Genomic DNA, 14,566 nt, shown 5'->3' on the forward strand with positions numbered 1-14,566 from the left:
CTTTGGGTTGTTCTTTAAATAAGAAAAATGTGGTATCAGGCTTTATCTATAATGCTTGTAGTACAAGGCTCTGTCTATAATCTTTTCCCACATATTCTGAAATTAATTTTCAGAAATAAAGGAAAAAATAGAAAATGTATCCAACTTTGCTGGGTTCCTCGGAAACCAGAGCAGAAACTGAGTACAACATTTTCTAAGAACTGATTTTTAAAGTTTTCTGCTTCCTGGGTCATGTCATCAATACACAGAGGCTGTGGTAAATTTGACACTGGTTTTATCAACTCACGAAGTCAGTATATTTCAAAGAAAAACATAAAGGAGATAAGAGACATTTAAATATAAGCACAGCAAGAATTTCCAGTTGAATCTCAGATACTCTGGGATGCATTACTTCTAACACATATATAAGAAAGAATAAATCACTCAGTTGTTAAGACATGTATCCTGCTGCACCTCCTTTGGTGATAACAGTATTTTAAATAATATCTTCATAGATACCAATCTACATAGTACCTTTCCTAGGCTGAAATTTCAGCATAGCCATCCTATTTTGTGAAAACAAGTTAGCTTTATTATATGCTAAAAGATCAACTGCAATTTAAATCACTTTCATCATGACCAATGACGTTGTGGTTAAGAGTCCAGACATCAGTGCATGAAGAAGAAAGGAAAATAAAATTCATGGGGCCCCAAGACAATTACAACAGTAACATCAAAGATCATTGATCACAGATCACCATTAACAATATAGTAATGATAAAAAAAAGTTTGAGATACTGTGAGGATTACCAAAATGTGGCACAGAGTCATGAAGTGAGCACATGCTGTGGGAAAAATGACACTGGTAGACTTGCTTGCCACAAATGCTCAATTTGTAAAAAGCACAATATCTGTGAAATGCAATAAATTGAAGTATAATAAAATGAGGTAGGTCTGTATAACAAAGAGGTCAAAGATAAGGTCTAAAACTCATCCATTAAAAAGTAGTTAAAATTAGCCAGTTGTGGTGGTGGCCATCTGTAATTTCAGCTACTTGGGAGGCTGAGGCAGGAGAATCGCTTAAACCTGGGAGACAGAGGCTGCAGTGAGCTGAGATCATGCCACTGCACTCCAGCCTGGGTGACAGACAGTGACCCCTTCTCAAAAAAAGAAAAAAAAAGTAGTTAAGTATACTTAACCCTACTGAACTGTACACTTAAAAATGACCACACTGGTAAATAATCTGTTTTTAGCTACATTTTAAAAATAGGAGCAAAAGCATATTAATTAGCGATAACTGGAATTAATGGGTAAAATTATTTTCTCTGGGGAGTAATACTTGGGGTAGGAATGGAGGAGCAACTATTTTTTTTTTTTTCATTATAACCTCATTTGAACTGCTACATTTGATTTTCTTTAACATGTGTGTATTACTTTCACAATTTTTTCAATATGTAAAGAAAAGATTTACCTTGATCTGCAAGACATCAAGTGGAACTGTCTCTCCTTTCACAATGGCAAGAGTGGCATCAGTAATATGTCTAAAAGAGAGACGGAAATGATCACACTGTGAAAAACAGGCAACATCTCCCCCGAAATCCTGCCACACACACTCAAAACACACACTCAAACACAATCTCTCTCTCTCTTTCCTGCTCAAAGTACTAGTAGCTTAGATTAGAGCAGAACAAAGTACTGTAGTATAAAGAATTACTGACACAAATACAGTGAAAGGCTCTGATAGGGACTCAAAGAGAAAGCTGTGGCTAGAAGAAGTTCATACAAGGCACTGATCATTTATTCATTTAACATTTACTGAGTGTCTATGTTATACCTGACTCCTATTTACCATTGGAAAACATGACACTTAAATAATAACATTTCTTACTCATTGTAAGAAATTCAGGCATTTGCAAAAACAATATTCTTGCTCTAGAGGAAGGTAACTAAAGGGCGGGGTTTATTGTAGTTATCTTAGCAAAATATAATCCAGAATCTGAGACATATTTCTCTTATTTTCCAGGACTGCTAGGATGCACTTCATTTTAATTGCTGAATCTTTTTAACACAGACTGTTCTTATCTACATTCTGATAGTCATTTGGAAGTCTATAGCTTAAAAAATATATTCATCAAAAGGCATGTACTATTGACATCTATGTAGCACATGTGAAACTATACCAGGCTTGGAAGCAGTTCTAGGGTTTATAATTTATTAGATCCAAGGTTAGACACACATAAACATACAACAGATAGTCCATAAAAGAAATTTTAAATCAGCAAGTGGCTACACAATAAGATATGCTGTCTCTCGGAGCAGAGAAAACGAGTGCACCTGCACCATGCGCCTCCTTGCCCAGTGTGCCCACCCCTCCTGGGAAGTCTGCAGTCTCTGTGCATGGCTGGCTAGTCTCTTCCTTCAGATCTGAGCTGAACTATCCCCACCTCAGAGACCTATCCCATCCCGCTTAGAGGTATGTCCTTCCCTAAGCTATCACTGAACTGCACTCGTAACTCTACAGTAGATAGATCGCAATTCATGATACATATTTATTTACTTTACCATCTGTCTCCTCTGGAGATCGAAAGTTCTACAAGGTTAGTGATAATTTATACCCATTTATCGACCAATATAAAACCTACACCTAGCACAGTGCATGGCACATAATAGGTATTTAATATTCACTGAATGCATTCTTTTATTCTATACGATTTCCAGCATATAAAAAAGTCTAGATGATTATACCATGAACCAATGCATTCCTCATTCAGCCCTCAGCAATTACCAACTCACAGCAAATCTTATTTCCTTCTATATCCCCCACTCATTGCCCCTAGCCTGTATCAATTAAAGCAACCCTAGATGTCTTCACACTTCGTCCATAAATTATTCATTATGTACTCCAAAAGACAAAAACTCTTTTTTTAAAAAAAAAAGTGAAATACCATTTTCATACTTAAAACATTAAACAATTCGTTTATATCAAAATATACTTACTCAATGTTCAAATTTCCCCAATCAACTCATACGTATTTTAGTTTCTTTGTTCAAATCAGAATCCAAATAAGATGTATTAATTGCAACTGGCTTATAGGTTTCAGGTCTCTTCCAATTTATAGATTCCCTTTCCTCTTCTCTTCCACACTTGAGGAAACAGGTTGTTTATATTACTGAGTTTCTAAGGTTTGAATTTTACTGATTGTATCCCTGTGGTATTAACATGCACCTCCATTCCTTGTACTTTCTGAAAATCTTATCTAGAATAGAAAATCTGTAATGTATTCAGCCTTAAGCTTTTGGCAAAAATACTCCACATTTTGGTATGTACTTCCACCACAAGGTTCTTGATATCTGCTTGTCTCACCTTTTGTGATGGTAGAAATGATCAATAATCACTGTCTACATGGATTAATTAATAGATTTGCAAACTGGTAATTTTTAAATTCTATTATCCCTTCCAGTTTATTATCTGGTCTGCAAAGAGAAACTTTCTCTCATTCATAATTTGGATACCCTGAAATATAGGTCTTATAAGAAAGTCAGAATACTTGATTTTTAAACTTTTTAAAAATCAGTTTTCAAAATAACACATTGATTTCCTAGTATCCGCCATAAGTGACCAGTTTTTCATTTTTATTTACCTAGTATCACTATGACCTCCTTCAGTGATTTAAAAATATTTGATATATCTTAATACATTACAGTTATTTGCCTTATTGATATTCAAATTGTCCCAAATCAATGCGTTTTAATGGTGGGATACAAGGGTCAATATACAATTAGAATGAACAATGAGAAAGAATAACCACAGGTCCATATCAATGTTATTCAAACTAAGGAGAAACTAACCGCCCTTCCTTAATGCTTACTTAAGCAAGCAGAATTATCTAAGTTTGAAATAACTTCTGTAATTTTTTTTAAATCTTTTTTTTAAGACTTCATTTTCTTAGAGCAGTCTTAGGTTCATAGCAAAATTGAGGAAGGTACAGAGATTTCCTATTTACCCCTACCCCACATATGCACAGCCTTCTCCAGTATCAACATCCCCACCAGCATGGTATATTTGTTACAACCGATGAACCTGCATTCACACATCATTATCACCAAAAGTCCACAGTTCGTAACACAGGAACGGAAAACCAAACACCGCATGTTCTCACTCATAAGTGGAGCTGAACAATGAGAACACGCAGACACAGGGTGGGGAACAGAGCCTGTTTACAGGGTGAGTTGGGGGGATGGAGAGCATCAGGACAAATAGCTAATGCTTGTAGGGCTTTAATACCCAGGTGATGGGTTGATAGGTGCAGCGAACCACCATGGCACAGGTTTACCTATGTAACAAACTTGTGTATTCTGCAAATGTATCCCAGAACTTAAATTTAAAATGTCCATAGCTTGCACTAGGGTTCACTGTTAGCGTTGCACAATGTGTGGGTCCGGATAAATGTATAATAATATGTATACACCATTAGAGTATCACACAGAGCATTTCCACTGCCTTAAAAAAACCTCTGTGCTCCAGCTTTTCATACCCTAACCTTAACCCCTGGCAACCATTAATCTTTTTATTTTCTCTATAGTTTTGCCTTTTCCAAATGTCATACTATTAAAATCATCTAGTATATAGCTTTTCAGACTGATTTATTTCACTTAATAACATGCATTTGAGGTATTCTCATATTATTTCATGGCTTGATACCTCAATTCTTTTTATTGTTGGATATATTCCATTGTCTGAATGTACCACACTTTATCAATCCATTCAACTACAGATTAGTTTTTCTTGTGTGAGTTTTGGCAAATTGTGTCTTTCAAGGAATTGGTCCATTTCATCTAGGTTATCAGATTTGTGGGTATGAAGTTGTTCACATTATTCCTTTATTATCTTGTTAGTGTCCATAGTATTGAAAGTGACAGCCTCTGTAGTGATGTCCTCTCTTTCATTTCTAGTATTAGTAATTTGTATCCTTTTTTTCTTAGCCTGACTAGAAGCTTATTGATTATATTGATCTTTTCAAAGAACCAACTTTTGGTTTGATTTCTTTTATTGATTTTCTGTTTTCAGAAAATCAATTATACTCAGCCCTCCACATCCATAAGTTCTGCATTCATGGATTCAACCAACTGGATTAAAATTATTTTTTTAGACACTGTATTGTAGACTAGACTTTTTCTTGTCATTATTCCCTAAACAACACAGTACAACAATTATTTACATCATATTAGGTATTATAAGTAATTTAGAGGTGATTAAAGTGTATGGGAAGATGTGCATAGGTCACAGGCAAATGTTACTTCATTTTACATTGGCAACTTGAACATCTGTGGATTTTGGTCTCTGTGGAAGGTCCTGGGACCATACCCTTTTCTCTTTGCTTTTCAAACTTTCTATTGAGGTATCATTCAGCTCAAAGATCCTTTCCTCAGCTATGTCCAGTCTACTAGTAAGCCTATCAAAGGCATTCTTCATTTCTGTTAGTATCTTTGGTTCTTTCTTAGGACTTCCATTTCTCTGCTTACAGTGCCTATCTGTTCTCGCATGCTGTCTACTTTATCCATTAGACTCTTTAGTGTATTAATCATCATTTTAATTCCCAGCCAGCTAATTCAAACATCCTTACCACATCCACCTCTGAGGCTTGCTGTGTCTTTGAGTCATATTTTTTGCCTTTTAGTATGCCTTGTAATTGGTAGTCTGAAATGACATACCAGATAAAAAGAACTGCTGTACATAGGCCTTTAGTAATGTAGGGGTAATGTGTGAAGGGAGGGGAAGCAATGATTACGTCTTAGGCTTTAATGAGCCTATGTCTCTGGACTTTGAACTTCACAAGCATTTCTCGTTTTATTTCTGTTCCCTTAGGTGGGACAGAATGGCCAGAGTGGGCTGGAATTGGCTTTTTCCCTTCTCCCACATGAAAGGCTAGAATTAAGTATTTCCCTTCCCCAGGCAGTTGACCCTTGAGAATACTCCAACAGGTTAGGCTCTGGTTAACTTGTTTCTCCTGAGGACAGGCCTTGTTAAGAAGAACAGAATACTGTTGGCATATTTCAGAATGGTTCCTTTCCCCTACCAGTGCCAAAAGCATAAGGCAATTTTTCCCTGATATTGTGAGCTCCGGGAGGTATATGTCATGATACTGTAGGGGGCTCCTTATGACTGTATCCCAGTAGACCGGGACTCCTCTCAGAGCTAATCACACTGAACTTCAGCAATTTACCAATTACAGCTCAAATTTTCCTACCCTGGCACTGGTTTCCAGTGTGTATCTCGTTAAGTCAAAACCCCCTGTATTCATCTCTCCAATCTTGTGGGCAGCAGTTTGCCCTATGTCCTCCCTTCTCCTTCAGATACAAGAAGAGATGTTGAGTTTTCAGGCTGTTCAACCTTTTATTGTCAGGACAGAGTGGAAGCTTCCAAGCTCCTTTCATGTGGAACTGGAAACTGGAAGTGTAACTTCTTTCTTTAAAGTTAGATTAATTGAGGTATGATATATACACAGTAAAATTTATACTTTTAGGTACAGTGTTTTACACATTTTGACAAATGCTGCAGTCATATAACTACCACCGTGACGAATATATATAACATTTGCAACACCCCAAAAAGTTCCTTCATAACCCTCTGTAGCCAATCCACTCCCTGAACCTTCAGCTCATGACAACTACTATGTTTTCTGTGTCTACAGTTTTGCCTTTCCCAGGATGTCATAAAACAGAATTGAAAAGTATGGAGTCTTTCCAGTTCAGCTTTTTTCTCTTAGCATGGGCTTGAGGTTCATTTACACTATTGGCTGTATCAATAGACTATCAATATTCCATTGTATGGATGTACTGTAATTTGTTTATCCATTCACCAGTTGATGGACATTGGCATTGCTCCCAGTTTTTGGCAGTTAGGAATAAAGTGACTATAAATATTCACGTGTAGGTTTTTGTATGGACATATGTCCTCATTTCTTTTGGAAAAATAACTATAAGTGTGATTGTTGCTCATATGGTAAGTATATGTTTAATTTTATAAGAAAGTGCCAAACCATTTTCTAAAGTGACTACCATTTTGTATTTGCACCAGTGATACCTGAGACTTTCAGTTGCTGCACGTATTTCTCAGGTTTTTGTTTGCCTTTTTTTTTTTTTTTCTTGTTTATGCTATCCTAATAGATGTGTAGTGGCATCTCATGGTAGATTTAATTTGCATTTCCCTAATGTCTAAAGATTTTCTTCTAGAAGCTTTACACTTTTATGTTTTATAATAGGTTTACAATCCATTTTGTGCTAATTTTTATATATAGTGTGAGGTATGGGTTGAAGTTTAATTTTTGTATATGTTCAATTGTTCCAATACTATTTGCTGAAAAAACTGTCTTTTCTATTACACATTGAATGGCTTTGGTGCCCTTGTTGAAAAATCAATTGTCCATATGTGTGTGGGTCTAATTCTGAATTCTTTCTTCTACTGATTTATGTCTCTCGTTTTGCCAAAAGCACATTGTTTTGATCACTGTAGCTTTAGGATAAGTTTTGGAATTAGATAGAATAAATTCTTAAACTTTGTTCTTTTTCAAAATTATTTTGGTTATTTTACTTCCTTTTTCTATATAAATTTTAGATTCAATTTGTCAATTTCTACAAAAAGCCTTATGAAATATTGGTTGGAATTGTATTGGATTTATATATCAGTTTGGAGAGAATGACATCTCAGTACTGAGCTTTGCAATCCATGAACATAGAAGTATCTACTTAGGTCTTCTTGATTTCTCTCTTCAGTGATTTGTAGTTTCCATCATAAAAATCTTAAACATATTTTGTTAAATTTATCCATAAGTATTTCATGTTTTTTGCAAAGGCATATCAGTGTTAGTTTTCTATTGCCTCTATTGTTAACATAGCTATATTTTGGAAAAATAAATCTGGTAATTATGATTAATAAAGTAATTATTTTGTCTAGAGTTTAAGTGCAACTACAAGTAGAAATCATTTAGAAAGTACTTTAATTTCCATTCAAAAAAGGGCAGTTCCTAATCAAATAGGGCCCCTCCTAATCTATTCTGCTATGAGCAGACCTGGTTGATAGTGTGTATTTTATAGAAATTGTTGCCATCCCATGGTAACTGATTTGAATGACTTTTTTAAACAACAACAAAAAAATTTCTAGGTGAAGCAGTTAGCAACAGAACAGAGGCTTATCTGTTTTGATTTATATTTGTTTTACTTGCAGAATCTAGAATCAGTAATTGTAATCAATGTATTTGTTATTTACTGTTTGTTCCCCCAAATGAATTCTTAATAAAATGAATAAAGTCTTCACTGTATCAGATACTTTACTATGCATAATTTCACTTACCTAACTAGACCTATTTTAGCTTTTTAACAATCTTCTGAAGTAAGTACTACTAGTGTGCATTTGATAAACACAGGTAAGAAAACTGAAGTTCAGAGAGATTGAACAAAATTACCAAGAGGACAGAGCCAGCATGTTACAAAATGAATGCATGTCTCCAAAGATGGGCTACCTTAACCTGTAAGGCTGCTCTGGAGGTATCAAATGGGTATCAATGGACTCCCAAAGAAAAAGTCCACATTTAAAATCTGGGTGCTCTATAGCCCTTCCCATCAGTGTGGTCAGGACTAAATGTAAACACTTACAGGAATCAAATCCACCTACATCAGTGTTTCTAACAAAGGTTGGTACAACTTAAGATACTTTAAAATCCCAAGATATATACATTGACTCAAATGCTTGGATTAAACTCTGGGTTCCCTAATAAACAAGTTGAAACTATTATACTTTCTCATGTTTCTCTATCACCTCATATTACACCATTTTTTCTCTCCAATATAGATGCTACTTGGGAAGGAGGTAGCAGTTTAGAATATGAGTTTTAGTTTAGGAGAAAGTAAGTAGCATGCTCACAAGTTTAAGGTCATTTGATATGAATATATAAACTCTGAAAAAAGCTATCAGAAAGGATCCTAAAGCACTGTACTTACTCTGAACAGTATTTAACACATTGAGAGATTTAGTAAATGCCTTTGAGAGGCTGACTTTAAAAAACAAATTTAAAAAATTGTTGTAACTCAGAAAGTCTTTTTACATCAAAATTTCTTTCCTAAATTGCTTGGCAGAAGACAGCTAAAATTGCAACCTGTAATTCATCATTCTCCTGCCAATAACTTAAAGTTCTAAATAAAGCAGCACTGTAGCATGGAACAGCACTTTTAGGATTATTTACTTGCAACATTCCAAATTCAAAATTCTTTTTTCCTGTGTAGTAACTATGGTACAACAAATCTTGACAGCAGTGCAAAAAGCAAAGCCTCGTTCTTTTTAAATAGCCTGAGGCATCTGCCATGTTATGAGGCCTACAGAATTCTGAACTCAGGACAGACTTACTTGATTACCTAAGAGCCCTGGGGTATGCTTATAAATTAAGTTTTATAAATTTTTAAATTATAAATAGCAGTAGCAACAAAAGTAGTTTAACTACAAGGGAAAATCAGTTCCCCCCAAACTGAAGACTCTCTCAGACCCCGGAGGTTGCCACACTCTGTGTAAATTAGCTTTTGGACAGGCAAGGGGTTCTCCAAGGATAACGGTCTACCCCTGGGTCAATGACATATGCTGTTTGAAATACTGGCTAAAGCAATTCAAAAACTCTACATTGACACAAGGGGAAAACAAGCTCTCTAATGTAACCAACAGCTGAACCAGAGGATTCATTTTGGAGAAGTAAAAATGGGAGCAATTAACTGTCATTATCTACTGCCCTCCAGAAATTCTAAACTGGGAATAAAAAGTATGGCCAACTGACATGGCCTCTCCTATAACTGGGCCTCAGGATGGCTAATGAATAGCTAAATAATCCCCATTATATTAAGGTTTGAAGCATGAAAGAAGTTTGAATGAAGGTCTGATATATATCTATGTGTATGCATAGTGTTTTGAAAAATGGACCAAGGTGCTTATTAAAAAAATGATTGTTCAAAGATATACAGTGGACTCTTGAAATTACAATAGCAAAAATAAATTCACAAAAGCCAGCCTAATGAAAGAATTCCAAAGCAGAAAAAAAAATCTAAACCCAGACAAAAAAAATCACTTGAGTATTATTAATTCTAGATCATAACCAGAAAAATCATGAGAAAATTTTCATTAAATCATGCACCAAGTATTTATTTATTTACTTTCTCCAATGTGTCCCAAAGCTTACATTAACCATCAGACAGCTGATCTCTTAGCTATCTCTCCACTTATTTGGGTCTTCTTGACAACTATTTGCTTAAAATGATGTTACTAATCTCTATCAGAGCTCAAATTCAAGATTCCTATCTTCTTGAAAGAGCAAAGCTTTGTTTACATAATGCTTTCAAGAAAAAAAGAATAAAATTAACAATTTGCTTGACTCCCCAAAACACTGTTAGATTCACAGCAGTTTAATTTAGACGTCAGGGCTATACTGCTTTCCCTGTCTACTTTGTCTACACTGCCTACCACCTTAGGTATTCCCAAAAGGATATGGCTATATTTATTTGCTTTAGCTATGTTTAATATCAAGATGATGAAGCCAAAGCTATTGGTTTAATCTTCACAAGGGACTTGCTATTTGTCATTGTGTATACTTAAAGCAAACAAATGATCAGTGCAATCTGTCTTCATTAAACAATCTTAGGATGTACAAGCACAGAAATAGTTTGGGTCAGGGATATTATCTTCACAACTGACAAAAGGATATCAAGTATTCGCCTCCCTACCTGACCTGGAGACTTATTCTAAGAGTCCCACAACCCAGTTGGAAAACTTCCCAGTGAACTGAAAGGTTGAACTCTGATCTAGGTCCTTCTCTTACTTATTTGAAGTTTCAGGCTATCAAAACTCAAAACAGTTATAGCATACACATAAATTTTTTCATTCCCAGGCTCGCTCACCCACAAATGCTAATTCCCCACATTGACAACCTACTGGACTTTGTTTCCACTTTCGGCAAAGAGGGTGTGACTCAAACTGCTGGTCTCTCCCAGTGGGATAAATCCAATGGGAATCTTACTGAAGGCAGCCTGGGGGGCGAGGGGGGAAGAAGAGGAAAGTTTGATTGTTATGATCAGAAAATCAGGCTTAATGGAGAAGCACAGGTGTGTCCACTACAACAAATAATTGACCCTGTATCTGCCTCCCCATCTCCTTTCCCACATCCCTAGACCAGTAATCAAATACAGCTAGGTGGGCAATTTCTAACAAAGCAGTCAATGAAAACAAAAAGAATCAGAATTTGGAAGAAATATTTATGTACTCATTAATGACATCTGTTTGAAAGAAATTTGGTTAAGATAATGAGGGTTTTAAACATATCAGATTAATGCACTAGTACAACAGAGATAGTATTATGTTGTCACACTATTTGATAAAGCTGAAGATAAAATTCAGCTAAAAATGTCTACCACTTATACAGAGACCAATGACGGGTGAAGGTGCTTTATAAACTATCTTAAGTACAAATAAGGCAAAGAGAATGAACAAGTAATAGATGGTACTGACATACCAGTTAACTTAATTAAATGTGACACATACAATAGATATTATAAGGTTCAAAACAATTCTGAGCACAATCTACTATTACCAAAGGGCCTGAGAAGTATCTTCTAACTATTGTACAAAAGTACATAAAATAGTGTTACAAAAACACCCATGTGCCCGCAACCTAAAGTTACTAAATGTTAACATTTGTCTTTTTGCTTTGTATGTTTTAAGAAATAAAATGATAGAGATAAAATGAAAGTCCCTCCTAAACCTATTCTCCTCTCTCCCTTCCCAGAGGAAACCGTATCCTGAGGCTGGTGTGATTCCTTTCCATTCACATTATTATTCTTTTGCTACATATCTAGGCATCCATTAACAATACATAGTATTGTTTTCTGAATTTTAAAACTTCATTGAAATGCATAACATACCTGGGCAACCTGCTGTTTTTATTCAATGCTTTTGAGATTTAACCATGTAGATACTTATACACCTAGTTCATTTATTTTAACTGTTAGATGACTCCCAATATATGAATATAGCACAATTTATTTATTAAAAAGTTCTTTGGAAAAAAGATTCCATAATAAAATTTTAAATAACCATTGTCCAGTTATTGGATGTCATCAATTACCAAACCAGAAAAGTTCCCATGTGTTAATATACGTGTTCTATGACATGGATAGCAGTATTTTCTTTTCTAAAATTCAAGAAAGCACAACTTGTACCCATTTTAAAACACAGAGAAAAAAGTAAAAGAGAGAAGAGCAATAAAAAAGAAAAATAAAAGTTAAAATGCAATTACCCTTTCTTTAAAGCTCACCTCATCTGTTCGTCGAAGAACTCCAGTAACAACCTACAAATATAATAAAACATTATTATAAACAATATGTATTTCCTTTATAATAAAAAAAACTGGATTCAATTTTCATAGACCATAAGCTTATTCCTGTTTTCTTCTTAGAAGCTCTCTTAAAAGATGCATTGGATCTTAAAACATATTCTCCAGTACAATCAGAACTAAATTAGATTGTATTTTTGACCTAGGATCAACAAAACAATAAAGGCTAAGATAAAAAAATTATTTAAAACTCCAAGTTGTATTAGTAAAAATATGTTTTAAGTTCTATAAAATGGGTATAAATGTGATATATACATCAATTACACAAAAAACCTAGTTTACTACTACGAAGTTCACATACAGGATTAAAGCACTTTGCTACACTCAGAGTGCACTCAATTGTTTTTATTGACAAATATGAAGGAGGATAGTATTCTTGTAAAAACTGTGAAAAATATCTAAAGAAAAAAAATTCTCCTAATTCCATCATAACCAATTATTAATCGCTTTTTGGTTTTTGCCATATTTCCCTCCAATCCTTTTTCTAATCAGTGCATGTTTTTTATTTTTAAATTTATTTGACTTCAGGTGCATACTATATCTGGCATTTCTCCCCATGTTATCCCTCCCAACCCTCCCCTCTTTCCTCACCCCTGCTGTCTCTCCCCTACCCCCACAACTGCCCCCAGTGTGTGATGCTCCCCTCCTTGTGTCCATGTGTTCTCATTGTTCAACACCTACCTATGAGTAAGAACATGCGGTGTTTGGTTTTCTGTTCTTGTGTCAGTTTGCTGGGAATGATGGTTTCCAGATTCATCCAGTGCATATTTTTAGTTGAATGTAATTATACCAAATAGACAATTTCTTTAAAAACATTTTGTACAGTAAACCTGACCCAGGTCTTCTCCCTTCATCTTCTCCTGCCTCACTGAATTTCAGCAATACGTGGGGCTGTTGAGAGATCTACTTCATTCTTTGTGGGCATGCTATCAATATTTTTCACACTTCATTAAAAAGCCATAAAAACAATTACAAGATCATTAGCACAGCCTTTTCAAAAGAAGCTTAGTAAGGCTCACATAATTATTAAGTCAAACATAGGACAGTGCTCTGTCTGCTATTAGCTTCTGATCCTTGAACACTGGTAAAACAGACAAATGGGGACAACAGGCAATCAGAAATGAGGTATGAATGTGAATTATAGTATACAGGATTGAATAATTGATCAGCGAGTGGGATCACCTGCACGGGGCTCTTTAGGGGCTTCCAAAGTATAATGAATACACCAGTCTGCTGCATGGAAAAGAAAAGTACTTGCAGGGTAACATACTTACTGTCCTTAATGGACCAAAGTAAGCATTAAGGGTATTTTTATTAATAAATCTTATTATTTAAAAGTAGTCGTAGATTCACAGCAAAATTGAGAGGAATACAGAGGTTTCCCATGTTCCCCTGGCCCCTACATGTGAACCTTGCCCCCATTATCAACATCCTTAACCAGAGTGGCACATTTGTTAAAATTGATGGATCTACATTGACACATTATTATCATCACCCAAAGTCCATAGTTTCCATTAGGGGTCACTCTTGGTGTTGTACATTCTATGGGTTTCCACAAACGTGTAACACCATGTATTCACCCCTACAGTATCTTAATGAATAGTTTCACTGCCCTACCAATCCTCTGTGCTCTGCCTATTCATCCCTTTCTTCAGCGTCTGGTAACCACTGACGTTTTCACTGCTTCCATAGTTTTGCCTTCTCCAGATATCAAATAACTGGAATCATACAGTACGTAGTCTTTTCAGAGTATCCTCTTTCACTTAGTAACATACATTCAGGTTTCCTCCATGTCTTTTCATGGCTTGATAGCTCACTTCTTTTTAGTGCTGAATAATGCCTATTGTCTGAATGTAGCTCACTTTATTTATTCATTCACCTACTAAAGGACATCTTGGTTGCTTCCAAGTTTTGGAAATTATGAGTAAAGCTGCTACATGTGCAACTGTGTGGACTGAGGATTTCAACTCCTTTTGTAAATACCAAGGAGCACAACCATATGTTAACAGTATGTTCAGTTTTGTAAGAAACCACCCAACTGTTCCAAAGTGGCTGTACCAAAGTGGCATTCCTACCAACAATGAGAGTTCCTGTTGCTCCACATCCTTGCCAGCATTTGATTTCAGTGTTCTGAAATTCTGGCCATTCTAACAGGTGCATAGTGG

General features: G+C 35.4%; 1 protein-coding gene across 4 annotated transcripts in view; it reads right to left on the reverse strand.

Annotated features, from left to right (window-relative positions):
- AGK (acylglycerol kinase) overlaps positions 1 to 14,566 on the reverse strand; it is a 113,733-nt gene that overhangs the window by 43,728 nt on the left and 55,439 nt on the right. For all 4 annotated transcript variants that reach the window (XR_012512005.1, XM_039472672.2, XM_039472673.2 and 1 more), the window contains exons 7-9: positions 12,324 to 12,356; positions 10,946 to 11,040; positions 1,451 to 1,520 (exon numbers count right to left, since the gene is read on the reverse strand). Coding sequence is in view for 3 of the 4 variants with exons in the window: in XM_039472672.2 (XP_039328606.2) it covers positions 1,451 to 1,520; positions 10,946 to 11,040; positions 12,324 to 12,356 (198 nt within the window). In the remaining variant the exon portion in view is untranslated. The remainder of the gene's footprint in view (positions 1 to 1,450; positions 1,521 to 10,945; positions 11,041 to 12,323; positions 12,357 to 14,566) is intronic.

The sequence above is a fragment of the Saimiri boliviensis genome, chromosome 10 (genome assembly GCF_048565385.1).
Source record: "Saimiri boliviensis isolate mSaiBol1 chromosome 10, mSaiBol1.pri, whole genome shotgun sequence".
Lineage (NCBI taxonomy): Eukaryota > Metazoa > Chordata > Mammalia > Primates > Cebidae > Saimiri > Saimiri boliviensis.